This window comes from Epinephelus moara, chromosome 1 (genome assembly GCF_006386435.1).
Source record: "Epinephelus moara isolate mb chromosome 1, YSFRI_EMoa_1.0, whole genome shotgun sequence".
NCBI classification, from domain to species: domain Eukaryota; kingdom Metazoa; phylum Chordata; class Actinopteri; order Perciformes; family Serranidae; genus Epinephelus; species Epinephelus moara.
The window spans coordinates 40,399,027-40,418,570 of NC_065506.1; the positions used below are offsets into that span (position 1 = coordinate 40,399,027).

Consider the following 19,544-nt stretch of genomic DNA (forward strand, 5'->3'; position numbering starts at 1 on the left):
AAGAAACCTGACTTGGGCAAGGCAAAATAAAAAACATCAAATTGGTTTGATGTTTAAGAGGAAAAATGTTTTGGCTCCCAAATGTAAAACATCTTCTGTCAGTGTTAATTTTGTATTTAAGAACACAACAAAGGCATGACAGTAAGAATAAAACCAGGATTGTCTGGCTGCTGTTAGCTCAAAAAAAAAAAAAGAAAGCTGCACTGAAGTGAAAATTAATGTTGCAAAAGTGCAATTGTATAATGTTGTTTCCTAAAATGGAGAGGGATAAATGTTGCAGCTGTAGGTGACTAGAAGTTAATGCCCTGAGGTTTTTCTACTGGGGGATCACAGACGTTTCTTCATCCAGCAGATATTTCTGCAGCCACAGACCTCGGTTTTGTGTCAGCTCCAGTGTCATGGCGGATTTGAGAGTGTGCTCCTGCCTTCCTCAAGTGCATTAGCATTTCTCTTTCTCCCCCCACTCTTTTCCCTCCGCAGTCTTCCCTCTGATGTCACGCCGAAGCTCAGACATGTTAACACGAACCTTCATGCTAACACAGTTCAGTCTGTCACTGGAGAATATTCTTTTACCTGCTGCCGGAGCGCAAGAGGACTTTTTCATTTTCACTGTCTCCGTTTACAATAGATCAGAGGCCTTTGCTGCACTGCTGAACTCCTGAACTCCTGTATACATTACTAATGAACCTCTGGATTGTTATACAGTCATATGTTAACAGGAAAGACAGAGGCCCTCTCTCTTTGTGTGTGCATGTGTATGTGTGTGTGTGAGACCTATGCAGCACTATCATGAAGGTTTCTTGGCCCGGGCCTGCTCTTAATTGATAGGGGCTGCTGGTATTTACTTACATTCTCAGGGTGGATTAAATCTCAAAGGAAAGGGGAGGAGATGGAGGTTGTTTTTCTCCTGGCTTTGTTTTAATATGCACGCCTGTGTGGGTGCATATATACATGTACGAATGTGTGCGTTTTGTCATCCCATGTGGTTCTGCGTTCGTCCTTCCTCCATGACGAGAACTGTCGAATCCTGTAAAGCTGCATGACGTCCAGGCACCACAGAGCACCAAATCTAATCACCAGCTACACTGCAATGTATGTGCTGCTCCGCTGGTTCAAGTTAATGTGTTTGTGTGTGTATATAGGAGCAGTATTTACTGCACACGCTCAATAGTAAATATCATTATGTCCATAGCTAGTTTTTCATTTTGTCCAGTGAGTCCAGGCCTGCATGGGTGACTGAGAAGCTCGCTCTGCTCCTGTGTATCTGAAGGTTTAAAGGAGCAACAGGACCAGCGGCTACCAAATACTGACGACTGACTGAGTGCAGGCTGCAAACAAGAAAATAGAATTAGCAGACTCAATCCTGGTTCAGGTAAAACAATAAGATACGATCTAGGATGTCCAATTTGAGTAACTGATCCATGGCTTCGAAGGCTTATCAGATGCTAAAACAATGCACAGCAGTTAATAATATGTAGAAGGACTTGCTCTGGAAACTTACCACAGTGACAGAGATTGTATCTTTCAGTTGAAGGTAAACAGTAGACATGTGGTGTTCACATTAAAGAGGCTGTTCAGTGCTTAGTCAAAAACACATCATCACCTGTAGTGCTGTTAATCAATCTTGATTTGTTTTGCTGCAAGTTGTCGAGCGTTGAATATATCGGCTGTAGAGATGTCTGCCTTTTCTCCAGTGTAATGGAACTAGATGGCGCTCGGCTCGTGGTGCTCAAACCGCCAAAAAACAAAATTTGAAAAACTCAACAGCGATGTCTCTTTCCAGAAATCATGACCCGGTTATTCAAGATAATCCACAGACTTTGTTGTGAGCAGTTTCATGTAGGAACTATTTTCTTTCTCCCCTACTTCATCCACCAATTGTATCACTACATAGAATGAAGTGTGCATTTACACATGGACAGGAGGCTCATGCTTGAGACAGCAAGCTAGCTCAGTGGTGCGAGGTGAGCTAGCAGTAGATGCACGTTGGTCGATAGAAAGAAAAAATTTCCTACGTGAAACTGCTCGCAATAAAGTCTGTGAATTATCTTAAATAACCGGGTCATAATTTCTGCCACAATCAGAGTGCCATTTATTTCCGTTATATTTTAGAGAAAGCAGACATCTCTACTGTCGATATCGCCAACACTCTGCAACTCACCCCAAAACAATGTAGACTGATAAATAGCACTACAGGTAAGAAGAAAAATATCTATTTTTGATTTTGGGGTGAACTGTCCCTTTAAGTGATTTACCAGTATCTTGCAGTTGCATGTATGTGATGATGTATCACGTCACAATGTGTGTTTAATTGTCCAGCCGGCATGTTTTTACCCAAACCCTCCGCGTTGGCACCCCCACTGCATCAACACAGTCTCCTCACTCAAATGTATGGGGGTGTTGAATTTCAGGCACTGCTGTTGTCTTTGTCAGAGTAAAGATTCTGAGCAGCCTCTTCTTCCCCAAAGCTTCCAGTTCATTCAGTTTTGCTGAGGCAGAAAAAACACACTCGTGGGGGGACTCGAGACGCAGCAAGTATGCAGCTGCTGGTGCAGACAGTGGCCACTGATCACAGATGGTGATTACAAATGGTGGCTAGACCACAGGCAGTGGCAGTGGACGAGATTTGTGCGATAAGGTGACATGTTCAGTGACACAACAGTAATTTGACGTTGCCATGCTGTTACTACGAAGGTATATATCTCTTTAATATCTGTGGTTGTATTGGGTCTGTCTAGTCAGTCTTGTGAATCAGTAACAGCAATGTGTGTGAAGTATATTATTTATTTATTATAGGTCTATCTTAAAATGTTATTTATTCTTTACGTTGTTGAACCTGGGTAACGAATTTAGCTCCCTCATGTTTTTAACATGTTTGAATGACGATATACTGAACCTTGAACCTTGGACCTTGACAGATGAAGTTTCAGGTTTTTTACGTAACTGGATTAGACAATGAAATTCACACCTATAGTTTGTCAGATTCCAAATTCATTTTCAGAAAATTGAGACTTAAATGAATCTTTTAAAAGACTTAAAAATGCTAAGATATGGGAAGTAGGATTTTATGAAGAACTTTTTTCTGACGCTGCATTTTAAAAACTCAAAATAATTGGTAACATCAATTTTTCTGGCATAATTTGCACAAGTTCTCTTGGTTGTCAAAGCTCAAGATGGTAGAGCCAGCAGACACTGAAGTTTTGTTTCCTGCAGGGATGCTCAGAGCAGAGGATCTGCTGTCTGCCAGCTAGTTGTCACAACATGGAGGAGTGCAAATTCAACAAAAATTGACTATTTTAAAAAGATAATGTAGCATGGCTGAAACTGGTACAAGGCAATGCATACAAGGCTCGGTGTACTTCATGCAAAAAAGTTTTTAAACTTGGCGCGATGGGAAACGAGTTAAAAACACAAAATTCACGAAGAAAACTCTCCAGCAAACACCAGGTATTTTCCGGTTCTGTTTTACCTTCGTCTCCACCACGAGACAAAAAAGTTCTAACTATCAGTTTACAGGATTTTTTCTTAAATTTCATTTCAAGTGTCATTAAAAAAGTCTAACCTCTGACTTACCTTAAAATGTTGAAACCCTGTCTGGAGGTTTTGGAGCAACATGTTAAGACATTGCTCTCCAAATGAGGGACTATCTTGTGCAAGAGTGGTGTTAAACCCTCGACTAGAGTTCGGAGAGTTGACAAGGAGCACTGAAGCTGCTCTGTAGGTTCATGGTACATCACAACCTTTCAGAGACACCTGAAATTTGTATATCAGGATAGAAAATTTTATCCAAACTACATACGGTGGCTGCACATTACAGATGGTGACCAGGGTGTCCTACGTTGTGCCACCATTATTATGAACTAGTTAACTGTTTCAACTCAAAACCAGAACAACAGATTCGACACTATTTGTGAACCTTTTCTACGTCTAATATTCTTCTCAATATGCCGCAGAAAAAAGGAAAATTGCTTCCCAAATGAGACTCCTCAAATGCAAAGTTACCCCCCCCCCCCCCCCCCCACACACACACACACACACACACCCCAACAAGATTTTCCTTTGTGCCAAGGTGCCTATTTTCTCCTTCTCTGGTAATGACATCTTCTCCAGTCTGAAACCTTTTGATTTCATCTGCTTCTCTGGCTGTTTTCATGCCATGTTTGTGCACACACGCGAGTTAACTCTGTGTGTGCGTGTGCTTGTCAGGTTGGAGATTGCAGCGTTGATTATGTGTCTGATGTTTTCGACAGAGTGACATCCCTTCTAATGAAATAATGGTCTAGTGGCAGAGTGCTGGAGGATTGCACATTGTAGACTTCAATTACAGACAAGATGATTTTTTTTTTTTTTCCTCTTTTCCTTTCAGTCAGGGAAAAAGTACAGGTTTTTCTTCCTTTTTAACAGACGTACTTACATCGAACAAAAAAAGCTGAATAAAAGGTTTTTTCCAGCCAGACTTGGGTCTAAGTGTTTTTTCTTTAGATAATGGAAAGAAAGGACATGGCATGCCTTAATTCACCATCTCTTTAGCCAATCTGATGCCACAAAACAGCCATTGGCCTCCTTGTGTGTACAAATCAACTCGGGCACTGGTTGTTTTCTGGCCCAAACCACACATCTTGTACACCGTTGTAATGTCTGGTCTTTTCTTTGAGATGCATTTGGCTCTGATGCATGCATTATTCTGTAGAATATATAATTTATTTTGCACAACAAATGGTCTTTTAAAGGATGCAGTTTTCAGCTGTGCCCCTTCCACTGTCTGGTCTGAAATTAGCATCCTAAAAATATGCCTCTGGTTCGAGTACACCTTTATTAATTATCACAAAGAGGAGAAAGGGCATGTTCTTTGAATTGCAGCTCTTTTTAAAGATAATAATGTTCAGGATTATGAAATAAAACCAAAGGCAGATGTCTCATAAATAACCGGAAAAATCCATTGCTTGGAAAATCGGTTTGGTCTTTTTGTTGGTGACAGCATGGAATCAAACATAATTGAATGTTGACAGTGTCTTTTGACCTGTTAGAAATCAGTTTCTTAAAATTTGTGCAACACTTTTCAGACTGAAAACATGAAAATCACAGCCAAGGCGCTAAAGACATTTTTTACAGTCAGTAAAATGTCTGCAAACATCAAGGACTGAAAATATTCACAAACTGTTGAGGGTGAACACCTGCAATTCCTGCACTTCAGCAATTATAAACCTGTCTACACGATCATGACTCATGGAAAAGGAGAACATAATTGTTTACAGTTACAGATTGTTTAACTCTGTCATCATTTTCACAGTATCATTTTTATATTATTGAATCACTAACATTACTTAATCACAACTTGAAACAGTTTGTAAGGCAGCATGTTAAAGGAATATTTCCCCTTCTTTTAGGGTCAGGTGATTGACAGATCAGAGTATAAGAAAGTGTAGCAAAGATATGATAATTCTTGATTTACCACAATAACAGAGGTATAAGTCATTGAGTATCTTGGTATGTGGAAACTGCACAAAGAATGAATGACAGCAGGTCCTCGGTCTCACAGTCTGCATCACTGCAGGGCTGAAATACAAACTGAATTGAGTTCAGTGAAACAGAGTCACTGGCATTATAAAACTCGACCCAGTGATGCAGAATTTACTGTTTTGTTCCAGGTTTTTTTTCCCCCAAGTGTATGTTTAGCAACCTTTATTCAAAGCAACATCAGGTAAGAGAGGAGGGATGTAATGCAACAAAGTTCCCGTATGGACTCAAACCACTCGATATGATGTCCATCCTAACTACTAGAGGCTTGACTAGGCTACTAGAATGCCCCATATTATAGTTCTCAATAATTACATTTTCCTAAAAGACAATGTAATCCCTCTCAGTCATCACTTTTGATCCACTAGAAGTCTGTGGCTGTGTATTTTTCTGCATAGGGCGTGTTCCCTACAGCGCTCAGGTGAGGTCTGGGCTTTATTAAAAGGTAGCGACCAGGTGCCAAACCGTAAACAGCAGGCATCCAAGAGACACAGTGCCAAATAAAGAAATGCAAATACAGCGAGTTGAAACACCAGATGAATGAATTGGGGTTGACTTTTACTTTCACTTTTGCTGGCGAGCGTGTTTACAAAGAGTAGCCAACAATTCTGCATACTGTACCTTCAAATTGTGACATCTAACTAGAAGTTCAACCAACCAGTTAGCACACAGAAGACTAGAATCTACAACTTGTCAGACTATAATCAATCCAAATAAAATATAAGGATTGAGAAGCCTCCATATTTTGTTACTGAATCATTATTTTATCATGACATCGAGTCAAGAGCTTAAATTCGTTTTCTGTCTCTGTCTTTTCAGGGTGGACCCCATTCCTTATGACACTCCCAAGCCAGCAGGACACACCAGGTTTGTGTGTGTGTCAGACACACATTCGCGTACAGACGGCATCCAGATGCCCTACGGCGACGTGCTGCTGCACATGGGTGACTTCACCGAGCTGGGCCTGCCCTCCGAGGTTAAGAAGTTCAACGACTGGCTAGGTATTAAGCTGCTTAAGACGCACATTCATACACACGCTGCCAGACGCACGCATGGTTTTCGCGCTCACACAAAGCCGACATGCACAAGCCCTCTCGTGAGCAGGGGGGACAGGCGAAGGCACGGGACATGCTGCACGCACAACCAGTAACTGGACCACACAATGCCTCCACTCTCCTCCCCTGCTGACCCCACAACTGCTGTGCTAAAGTGTCCAGTTTAACCCTTCTGACCTAACACCCTGGCTCAGTTAACCTTTGACCTCTCCCTCTGGCCCCATGCTGTGGGTGGGACCGCTGGGCTGTGTGTGTGTATGTGTGTGTGTGGTGTCTATCCCAGCAGCAAGTGTTTCATCTGTAGACCCTCCAGGGGAGAGCTGGAGCATTTTTGTCCCTCTAATGTAGTCGTGTTTCACACACAAAAAAACCACACATACTGTCTTGACATTCCCTCTCACCAAGTGCATGAATCAATAAGTACCACACAGGACTGTATCGTTTTAAGACACTTGAGATCTTTTGTCGAAATCATTTGTATTTGCCTGTTGATCAGCCCTCAGCAGGTCAGAACAGACAAAAAGTATCTGAAAGACTGAACACAAAGTAAATTTTAGCAGCATCATGATTGCGTATTAAGAAAATGGAAAGACACAAGTTGACAAATGTACCGTAAAATGCACAAATCAAGGTGAAGACATGTCTGCATGAGTTGAAAATGTTTAATCTTAAAGAGAAAGTTTGCGAATTCTGAAGCCTTTTCACTCAAGTCGGTGAACTTGCATTGAAAGTAAGAAGGAGAGACAGGAAATTACGAGAAGAACTGGAATTCTTTGTACCAAGCTGTCATGCAAACACAGACAAGACACCCTCCCAACACAATATTCGTGTGCATGAAGCCACCTACTTACACCTTATGTCTCTCATTGGCTGTTAGGAGAGAATAAACATCCAAATAATCCAGTGGCCAAAAAGAAAATTGGCTTTGTGTTCTGTCTGGACAGACTTGTGCACTTTTCGCTCAATAGTTCGGCCTATGCACAAAAATATGGACACGAGAATGAGACACAACAAGAAAAAGGAAGTGGTTTGATGTTGGAAAAGCTTATTATCCAGGTTCAGTTACAGACTCATGATAGTCTCTGTTGGGAGGGAGGTATAATTTTTGTTCAGTGAAAATGTTTCTCATTAACCACAGTGAAACTTTTCGACTTAACACTGAATAATCACAACAATATAGTGTCAAAAGGGTTCAAGAAAGACTGTTGAAGGACTCAGAGGTATTTTCCTTGTTTCAGATTTAAAGCCTTCGCACATCAAGTCCGTATTTTTCATCCAAAATTGTTGCACATTCAAAGGCAAGGCCAGTTTATTTATATTACACATTTCAGCAAGAAGTCAATTTAAAGTGCTTTACATAAAACAATCCAAAAATTACATCCCTTAATTTAATCGTTCCTCCTTGGCTCCAAAAACACTCATCTCATTTAAAAACAAAAACTTTTATAATCATGTTGCATCAATCATATTTACACACAGACTCCAAACTTTCCTCCGACATTATGGTTTTTGGATCAGGTTTGATTGTCTGCTGTGTTTCGCAACCATCAAGGTAACTCAGAGTGCTTTACATAAAACATGAAAAGCATCAAGGCAGAGTGCTAAAAAAATGTGATAAACGGACATTTAAAATGCCATTAAAGCCATAAACTCGTTAAAATATACTAAGACAGGTTTAAAATACATTGATTTAATAAAAGGCAGCGGCAAACCGAAAAAGTCTTCAGCTTAGATTTAAAAGAACTGAGAGATGCATTCTCTGACAGACAGGAAGTCAGTGTGAAGACCTCAGAACTGGAGTGAGCAGCAGCGTTCTGAATCAGCTGCAGCTGTCTGATTGATTTTTAGGGAGACCCTTAAAGACACCGTTACAGTAGTCGTGTCCACTGAAGATAAATGCATGGACAAGTTTATCCAGATCCTGCTGAGACTCAAGTCCTTTTATCCTTGATATGTTCTGGTAATAGGCTGACTTTGTAATTGTCTAAATGTGGAAATTCAGGTCTGCGTCGACACCTGCACCAAGATTTCTGGCTTGGTCTGTGGTTTTTGACATTGCCAACTGAAGCTGAGTGCTGTCCTCCTTGGCTCCAAAAACAATGACCTCATTTACAAATAAATACCTCACGGTGTGTCAATCGTGTTTACAAACCGTCTCTGATACTTTGCCCTTTGTCAAAGTTTTTGTAAGAGCAAGTTTTCGATTGTCTCCATTTGTTTCACATCCATTAAAACATCTTGAGGGAGTCGTCTGACCAAGAATTAGTCAACACATCCGCAGCAAGAGAGAGGAGCAGAACAGAAGTGGACAGGGGGCCAGCAAGAAAATGAAGTGGAAATAGATGGAAGCAATGTCCTTCTTGAGATCTTCCACAACAGAAACTGTAGCATAAGCCTATCCAGAATTGCACAACAGCGATGATGATGCTTACAGCAGAGAGCAGTTTAACAGCCATACAGTATCATTTCATAACTCAGGTGGCTGCAGTGTCAAATGCAAGAAGCAGGCAGAGAGTGTCGACAGCCAGTAAGGTAACGCCAGCAGAGTGAAACAAGAGAGCAAATGTGTCCGTGAATTTTGCAGCGAATAGAATAATAAAATGCATCAGACTTAGTGTGCAAGGTCTCTGTGTAACAATCTTTATCAGATTTAAGATTGAAAAAATTGCATAAAGAAAAATACGGACTTGATGTGCAAAGGCTTTAAGAACCTCTAGCTTTAAAAACAAGTAAACCCCTTAGTTGAAAGAGGTACTCCTCTTAAAATCTATGTTTGGAACATCAGACACTCACCCCCTGTAGAGTTGAAAGGTAGCTGTCAAAGTTCAGCCTCTCTAAAGGCGACAGCGGCTGCAGTCAGTCTGGATTCACAGTAGTTACAGTGGATTCCGACACTGACCCAGTTTTTACAGCAAAAACAAGAAAAAAGAAATCCAGACGTCTGCAGAGACTTCTCAAACCGCTCCTGCAGCATAATCCACTTCTCCACTGTCCGTCGGCGTGCTCTGCGTGTTCAAACAATCATACTTTGGACATAATTTACCTAAAACATAGTTTCCATCTCAATCCTGTCAAACTCACCAACATGGAATTCGTGCTTGTGAACTTTGGTTCTGCATTTCGTGCATCAGTATATGTGCTGTGTATTCTGCGTGTGGCTGCATGCACCAGACCGTGACCTCCATACTGTGATGATTCTGTAGGAATGCACAGACTGTTACAGCCCTGCGAGGTACAGTCACACTCACAACTCTCAATATTAAAGCTAAAATTCAGAGGCTTTTGAATGTCGTTGAACGGCTGCATGCTGTTAAGGTTTACAGTGATTTGCAATGTTAACATTTTTGTTAAATCATCAAACTCAAAATCAATTTTTACGTCGTTTGAAACATACTTTCAACCTTTAAAATCTTAATTTTTATTTGTATAAATGTGAATTTGCCACTGCAGTGCACCCACTTTACCAGGCTGACTCTTACTGCCAGGTGTGGTGCCCTAATTCCCCTGAAACAGACGCACACACGTATACAGTGCCCTAATTCCCCTGAAACAGACGCACACACGTATACAAAGTGTGAAACACACGAACACACACTGCTGTTTTTCTGCTGTGTCACTGCTAACACAGCACCTGGCACCACCAGCAGGGCACAGTGGTCGGCTTTTCTATCAAACTCCTCCATCCATCACCACAGACAGCTATGTCAGGTGTGTGTATATCCGTGTGTGCGTGTGTGTCTGTACTTTGTTAAGCCTCTGTGAAAAGAGCGATATCGCCATAATGGGGAATCGATGCAGGGCAAAGTGGAAAATTGCTCAGTGTGCTGGGAGCGCCTTGCCTGGTTTCTGAGCGTGGAGCTGCACACCTGGTCGTCAAACACGCAGGGTTGGAGGGCAGAAAATTACAACAAAACTATTACAGCCACTTGTTGAAAATGAAAAATGTTAGTTCACTTCAGTCTGTTATAATATTTATAGAAAAATGTATATTATTATTATAAGAAGACAGCTGGGATTTCATAATAAAAAGCAACAATATTAAAAGAATCAAAGCAAAATTGTAAAAGTTATAAATTGGAGGGGAAAAGACATAAAAATTAAAGCTGTGATATCACCAGAAAAGTCATAACATTATGAGAATAAAGTCAGAATATAGAGCTTAAATGCATTTATTATATTACAGATATTGGCCACATTTAAAGATAATCATCACCTTCACAAAAATTGGTCCGTCTTTTCCTCAAATACTCAAAGTTAGTCTTTGTTTCAGAAATGTAGAAGCTTTCTAGCAAGTGGAAACATTTCGATCATGTTGTTAAAGTCGGCATCTCTTGTTTCTGCCGTTTGGAGGACAGGCGGCTCTCAGCAGTCAGCAGGCTGTGAAAATGTAATTTATTTATGTTTTGGTTTTTTCAGTGCTGGTGTGAGCTTTACATTGAAGGGGCTCTAGTAAAGAAAACTCAAGTGTATGTCAAAGGTTCAATATTCCCTCCAAGGCCGGGTTTTGTCCTTGTTGACGAAGGCAGAGAGCGTGTGAGAGAGGAGGAGAACAGAGTCAGACGTGGAGGTTGAAAGATGGCAGCGCATGGTGAAAGTCACGAGGAAAAACAGCAGTTTGAAGGCATATTGGTTCAATAGATTGATTTCTGGATGAAAGGAAAGGGTTGACTGCTCAGACATGCTCAGAACTTACTGGATTTAACATATCAACAATACAAGTCCAGCATTTTACGATGTTTTGGTCATTAAATGTTAGTTACATGAGGATACAGAGAACTGGCTGTTGTTATTCCATTGTGTCTCATATGACACTCTGGTGTAACAATTAGGGATTTTTCTAAGAAACATGCTGTAATTTTCCTCTTGCATTTCCTGAAAGCAAAACATGGACTTTTTGAGCGTGTTCACCCGTTAAGCATGCAGCGATGCACCTCTATAAGGTTTGCAATATGGCTTACAAAGCAAACTATAATCCCAGTGCAGAGGTGCTTTCATGCAGGGAGGAAGTGTAACATTATGCAGCAGGTAGAAGCTAATAGAATTGGAGTTGCAGTCAGAATTGATAAAACTAAAACCAAATAATCAACAACTTCCAAACACATTCCAAACTTTGGGCTGGTTGAGGCTGTTTTTGTAGATTTAAAGCTCCTGTAAACCGAGCAGTGTGTTTGTTTGTGCTGCCTCTCCTCTCCCTCTCAGCCTCCTCTCTGAAGGCTCTGGAAGAGGCAGTGGTTTGTTCGAGCCATCGACTGCAGTTTGGCCTGCTGAAGTAGATCATTGGAGATCGATGCAGAGGAACGAGCGTTCCCTGACCCATGCTGTCTGGTGGAGCACCGGCTCTGATCTGCTGCTTTAAGCTGCTCCCACAAGTCTCTGTAGTTTGTGTGTGGGTTTGTGTCTATGCTCAGATGTGTTTTAATACAGGAGTTTATCATATGTGTTAATAGAACTAGGAGGTTTTGATCACTCCTGCGTGTGTGTCAGTTGACAGTATTTGCAATTCTTCATTCATTTAAAGTTTTATTTTAAGAGGCAAATATGCAATCAACTAATCACAAACAACTCTTTCACTTTAGATACAGTACCAAAATGATACAAATAGGTGTCTTTATAGTGCTAACAATTTACAAAGTGAAAATATGTGACCTCACTTATTTCTTTAAAACCATAACCAACCTGATGTTAATATTGTCACATTACTTGGTGAATAGAGGATTAGTGTTTTTGTGTAAAGTTTACCTGTAGACAAATGTGGGGCAGCACTGGAAGTAAACAAGTTGCCATTACTGCAGTGGCGTCTTTCTCCCATAAACGTGCATTTGAATGCAGTCACATGCATCACAAACAGATCGCAACCGCGACTGTGACTCAAGTGAATGTGTCGCCCATAGTGACGGCAGCTGTTAAAACATGAACAGAACATGAAGGTGTCTCTCTCAAAGCCCTCAGTTTTACTGGAATCAATTTTAAATACATACTTATCTACGCAAACTATTTACACAAGTTACTACAAACAGCCATGGACGCATTTGGCTAAAAGTTGCCAGTTTACACAGTTGTTAAACCAAGCTCTGGCAGCTCTAAGTGAAGTCGGAGTAATTCTCTTTTTTATACCATGAAAAACTTAACTGAAACTTGGCAGGCGGTCAATGATGTTTACATTTTATGCCAAAGTTAGTCATCAATTAGCTGAGTTAATTTAGACAATTTACAACTGTTGCTGAACTCAAGTGCTTTTTATAATTCAGCTTATTTTTACTGCAAACCACTCTACATTTATTTAGTTGAGTGTAGAATGTGTGCAATGTTGGCCACATACCATCTGAAAGTGAATGAGTCACCTTCACTTTTTAGAATGTACAAAAAAATATAGATAAATAGAAAAAAAAATAGTAAGCGACAGACGTGCTGCAGTAAAAGCTTTAGAAAGTGCTGCCAGTGATCAACAAAACAAAAATCAAACATGACCTTCGGATCCAAACGTGTAAAAATGAAATGTACAAATACAGTAAAAAAAGGTACAGAACAGAAAAAAACAACACAATGGACAGTTTCAGACCAGAGGTCAACCGATTGTGGATTTTTAAAGGCTGATACAATAACGATAGTTTGAAAGTGGAAAAGGCTGATAGCTGATTGATTGGCCGATATCCAAAATGGTGGCCTTTATGCTAGAGCTTAAATGATAAGTCAATTTTCAGAAAGATGATTGGCAACTATTTTGATAATCGTCATATAATGTCAAAAATTAGCCCTTAGTTGTGAGGATTTCCCTTGTCTTATTTCACAGTAAGCTGCATGTTGTTGAGTATTGTACTGTTGGTTTGACATAACAAGACATTTGATGACTTCATCTTAATTTTGTCTTTTAAATTGTCGGGCACATTTTACTATTTTCCATGATTTTATGGACTGAAAAAATCTAGAATGAAAACCAAATGTCAGATTAGTTGACAAAGAAAATACTCACTTGGCAACATTAGAATTTATTTAAAGTTGTGTTTCTGTTAAGCTGATTATTGTAAGTTCAGTATTCACGAGGGCTGTGCGGTGTGCCGGTTCGTACCTAAAACCGGTATTTATTTTCGTTATGATATGAATTTTTCATATACCACACTACTGGTGAATAGCCCAAACAGGGTCTGGGACGTGCGTGGCAGGACCCATTTCACTGCTGCACACCACAGGCGTGCTAGAGCCGGCGAGAGTGAGAGCATAGAGAAAAGTTTAGAGGCGAGAATGGCTGCCAGAGAGAGTCCTTAAAGCGAAGCAACTGTGCACGTTGCTGAAGAAGAACACGATGACCCAGAAGAACTCATACCAAAAGGAGCAGTGTTTCCTCCATATGCAACTAGCAGCACCGCGCTGAAATATGACTGCCACTGCTGATATTTTCTTTTCTTTTTTTTTTTTTTTTAGAAACTGCCGTTATATTATTTGGCACTACTGACAATTCATATCCAGGCCTATAGAACAGGTCTATACCTTGTCCTTTTATTAAACAAACTAAACAGCCTTATGTTATTTGTCTTATTTACATGACGGCATGTCATTTCTGTCTCTACATGGTTGCGCATTTACAATTCTCCTCTGCTCTCTGTACGAGAGCAGAGGAGATACATGATACAAAAATTTTGTCATACCGCCCAGCCCTAATATTCACTCTACTTCTAGCTTTGTTATCCTCCCCACCAACAACTGAAGGAAATATCTTTCTCTTTAGCTGCTAAATGCTCTGTTCACCAGCTAGTCTCTACCTTTGTCTGTCTGCTGCTTGGTGCGGAGCAGATAGTGCACAGTGAGTTCATCAGAGCTTGATCCCAGTAAACAGCTGAAGAGGTCCAGATTGTTAAATCAGAACAGAAACCCGAAAGATGCTAAAACAAGCTAAGCGTCTCCGGGTGTTTTCAACATCATCCACATAAGAAAAAAGGCTTGTTTTACAAAACTAATGCGTATTCGTAGCGTCTGCTCTAATTGGAAAATGTGTTGATCCGGTTTCATCATTTTCCCCTCCAGGATTAATTTGAGGAGACGAGAGGAGATGAGACAGGGATGACAGGTTAATAGATATTCACCTCTTTAATTTAGGAAATATAACATTGAATGTGTTTGGAAAGAGTGTATTTTTAGTATTGCGCTGTGAAAAATACTTTCTAATTGAAATGTTTTCAGATGTATTTGTCTTCTTAAATTGTTACACAAATGTAAGTCTGCCTGCTTGAGAGACAAAACATTTCTCTGCACACATAGTTCTTCACAGAGTTTTGATTTTCTCTTTCGTTTGTGGGCGAAAAAAAATAAGAAATAAATCTAAGCGTATCACTCCACCAGCCCTCTGTAAGATGTATCACGGTGGCAATAAAAAGCAGTAGAAATTCCCAGTAGAGTAATGGAGATGGAGTTGTTTGATGGTAATTATGTTTTCCCCACCTTTTCCCTGCCTGGTGGTGGTGGTGGTTGAGAGGATGATTCGCTTTGGGTATAATGTGTGTGTGTGCGTGTGTGTGTGTGTAAATGGATGTGTGATCCAGTTAGAGTGCTGGGGGACTGAGAGACGGCGCTCTCATATAAGGTTAGACTGGAATTTATGATCCTGAGACGCGACAAGAGCTAATTTAGAGTAGCGGGAATGAAACCTGTGGACCGGGGAACCATGATTCTTTCATTTTCAGCATTAGAGAACACACTCTCTCTTTCTCTCCCACACACACACACGCACACACACACACACACACACACAGAGACGGATGCAGTGGAATTTTTTATCTACCTGCATTGAGCCAGCATATCCTGATTGAATTTGTATTCTGTTCAGTTTCTATTATCTTTATTTCCAATTGTGAACTTGACCGCTGCAAAATTGAGCAGTGAGCTTCCATCTTTTCTTTCACTTACTGTCATGAATCCAAAGCTTTTTTATTCAGCAAATAAGTTTTATTGGATTCTTTATTCAACATTTTATTCAATTCAGTCATAACCGTCTGATATCACTGGCCAGAGCAATATGGAGCAGAGGACAAAAACGTTTTACAATAGAGCGGTATCAGCTAATGTTGCCAGAGCGAATACCTTCCTGTCAGTCAAACTCTGTGTTGCTGGTGGATGTTGGCATCTCACTGTAAATCTATAATAAGCATGTAGTGTATGTTAAGGATTTCTCTGTTGCATAGTGTTTTTGTAGTTTTTTGTTATTGATGAATGTCTCGGAGATCCTGTGAAACCTGTCGAACATTGAAATATAGCTTCTGAAATGCAGTTGCAAAGGATATATGCAAACAGTATGTGTAATCTCGACCTCTAATCTTTAATTTTCCACCTAAATGCAGCTCAATTACTGCATATAAAGATGGACAACATGACAGCTCCCCAAAATCGAAGCCAAAACCTTTTGTTCGCCCCCTGGTGGCTGGCAGCAGTATAGGTCATAAACCCCGCCCTTCCATGTTAGCAAATGCTAACTAAAAAAATCTAAGTACACATAAAATAAATTTTTTCCTAAAGATGGTTTCTGTCATTTTATATAGTTCTTATCGCAGTGAAGTTTGTTTAAGTGTTTGTGTTTCTGAGTTTGGTCTCAGTTAGTTATTTGATGCCATTAAAGGGGGTGTGACATCATATTGACAGTTGTGTGTGCCAATCAGTGAGCTTGGGATCAATGGTGCTGTTCACGATTGGGTCAGGTGGGTGCATGGGTGGAAACTCAATACTGCAGCTTCACTTCCTGATTGCTACTGTGCTGATTGTGGCTCCTAATGACATCACCAGTGCAAGATGGCAGTGCTGGTATGCAGGAATTTTTGGCTTCAGTTTTGTACGGTGAGAAAAGTGGAGACAATGGATGTACAAAGAGATCTTGATACAGTGTAAGAGGCAGGCCCTACTTCATTCCTGTGAAGGTTGCTCAGTGCCACATGAAGCCAAAAATGCGGTATTAAATTACAGACATCTTCCGCATTGTGAGGCCCATAGATAAAGCAAGCTAGAGGCTTACAGCAGCCGAGTGCAGCCAAGCAGCTAACTTCCAGTTCAGTCTTTCACTATCTTGAAAAGAAATAATGATTAGATTGTGTGGCTCTCCTAAAAATCCGAAATGCTAACAGACTAAATGGGTTAAATTCTGATTGTGAAAGGAGTCATTTTGCGGGGTTGTGGTGCTCAAGTAAATGTATTCACTGATTTACAGACATCTCCTTCACAATGTAAGTCTAATGGACTCCATGACATTATGTGACTGATCTGGAAGTTGTAATTCCATGTTTGGCCACTATATAAAATTGGCTTCAAAGCCCGCTGCTGTTTCTGGGGGCTTGATGGAGACATGTAATCAATCAGTCTATGGACGCATTCACATTGGCGCTATTTGGTCTGCTTTAAGCGAACCCTGGTCCGCTTCCACAGATAGTTTGGTTTGTTTGGAGTGGTGTGAACGTTCATTCAAACTCTGGTGCGGACCAAACGAGCGATCCCTGGTCCCTGAAAACTGGGGGTCTCGGTTCACTTGCAAGTGAACCCTGGTGCGGTTCGGTAACAGTGTGAAATGCAAATGGACTATCCGAGAGGAAGTGACGTAGAACGCAATGCATTTTGGTGACCAAGCTGGCTGAAGGGGATGGATTTCCGTTTTTGGTCCTGGCCAATCAATGAGCCGGGTTTTCTTCTTCCTCATGCTTTTTTTCTTCCTGGTCAGTGGTTGTTTCGGGCAATACTGCCTCCAAACCAGCAGCCGTTGTAACTGACATTGTCCAGGCAGTTTGGTCCGCTTTAAAAAGTGCAGTGTGAAAGTGAACTGAACCAAATGAACGTGTGAAATTTTTCGGCATTCCCCGCCCAATCAAACCGAGTCCCCTGGACTATCCTGGTGTGAATGTGCCCTAAGATTCCGCTCCATAGAATCAGACGCCCCAACGTCTTTACACCTGCAAATCACAATGGTATTATCAGCTGCTTCAGCTGCAGTATTCACAAGCCTACATAAAGTCATTAGCCGTACAGATAAAGATTTTTATTGCAATTTTGCTATTTTATCCAATGCAAAAAAGGTGGATTGCATAATTATAAGCAGCTAAAGTAACTCTGGTTACCCAGCACTGCACATTCATCCTGCTAAGGTCAGACAGTGCTACGTATTACTTTGGTTCTCACACTTTGGGCAAATAAACCCCTGTCCTACAAGTGTTTACAGACGGAGTACAAAATATGAGTTGCAAAATATATTGGTAAATCACAGCTTGAAAGCACTACATGACGTTACGTCAGCCAAACAATATGACAGTATGTACTTTAGTAGTCACGATGAATTCATTAGCATAGCACAGAGTCATCACTCATGTCAAACGCTTTTAAAGTGCTGCTGTTGGTTGAAAATAAAGCATTTGAGTATTTTGTGTAAATTCTGGCCAGAACCTTTCAGCCACAGCAGATAAACACGGACAAAAAATTATGGGAAACTACATAAAGTATTACTTAGCGCTCAATTAAATTGATTAATCAATTCATCGCTCGACAGAAAAATAATTAAATAGTATTTTAATTGTTGATCCATCATTTAAGTCATTTTTCAAGTTAATGTGCCAGTTGTTCCCAAGTTTCAAATTCTCACTTGTGAGTCTTGTTTTTCTTTGCCTTATTTCATAAAGATTAAAAGATCTCTGGGTTTTGGATCGTTGGTTGGACAAAACAAGTACTTTAGGCTACCCTGTTGTCTAACATTTTATAAAGCAAACAATTAATAAATCAATCAAGGAAGTATTCAGCAGACTAATTGGTAATTGTAACAATTAGGTGCAGCCTTACTATAAATTTTATCACCTGGGTTTGGGGTGCTGCAACTGGGGCATGCTGTGGTTAAGTTTACTCTTCACATAAAGTAGTCTGCAGATTAGTTAATACAGAAGCTACAGCAGGCTAAAAAGGACAAAAAGGAAAGAGGACTGAAAGCCTGAAAAAAAGAAACAATGAAGGGGAGAAGTATAGAGAAAGAATGGAGGGTGATGAAGGCCAGAGCCATTCGTTGAGTGCTCAATCTGCTGGAATAAAGTAGTAAGTCAGTTTCTTGATGGCAAAGGGGAAACCGGGACAAATCACCCCGACAGAGGAGAGCGAAAAGGGCACAGCCGAAGTTGAAAGATGAGGGGATGAGAATTGTAATAGATGTTCTTCTTTATTTAGTTCAGGTTCATGCTTTTTCCTGCTGCCCGGTGTCTGCAGAGACAGACCGTGGTCTGTCAGGGTCAAGCAGAGCCGTCAGCTGTGGTAGTAACCTCTCTGACTGTCTGAATTGAGGGTATTTTTCCCCTCCACTTATCTGAGTTTTCTATCCAGTCCTGATCTGTGCTTCAGGTTAGGTATACAGGGAGCTGCTGAGGAGTGTTTGCTCCGTGTACAAAACATTAGGACAACCTGCTGTTTCTGTAGAAATAGACCAACTGGGTGGGAAGTACAACCCCTTTGTGATTTTATAAAATACTGTTGTGCCCCAGAGCTGCAAGATCTGGACAAAACATGCAGTGTGTGAAGAATTTATTCGGCGTAAAGAATCACTTGAAATAAATCAAATTTGAAATGAAATTTTGTTAATCAAATTTAACAACCTCAGAAGCAAATATTCTGCAGATACGATGCAAAGTCAATAATGTCCTTTACTTATTTGCTGACAAATTGCAGTAACATATGTAAAAATATAGATTCAGAAATACTTTTAATAAGCAACAAATTTATATCCTGTTTCTGTCAAACAATTGTAAGTAAAAGCATGTATTTTTAAGGAATGCTGAGTTGGTCGAAATGTTAATTTGTCCTTTTTTCAACAAAAGGAACAGATTTTAACTTTCTCAATATGAATGAACTAAATGCTTATATTTCAAAAGCAATATACGCAATAATAATAAATAGGCAGTATCTTATGCAGCCCTGACAGGGAAACTGAAGTAAAGGACGCAGGACAAGATCTTTGCAAAACTCGTGAACCAA

General features: G+C 40.4%; 1 protein-coding gene across 4 annotated transcripts in view; it reads left to right on the top strand.

Annotated features, from left to right (window-relative positions):
• Positions 1-19,544, top strand: part of mpped2a (metallophosphoesterase domain containing 2a) — an 86,032-nt gene that overhangs the window by 20,207 nt on the left and 46,281 nt on the right. For all 4 annotated transcript variants that reach the window (XM_050043517.1, XM_050043525.1, XM_050043508.1 and 1 more), the window contains one exon: positions 6,337-6,518. In XM_050043517.1, coding sequence (XP_049899474.1) covers positions 6,337-6,518 — 182 coding nt within the window. The remainder of the gene's footprint in view (positions 1-6,336; positions 6,519-19,544) is intronic.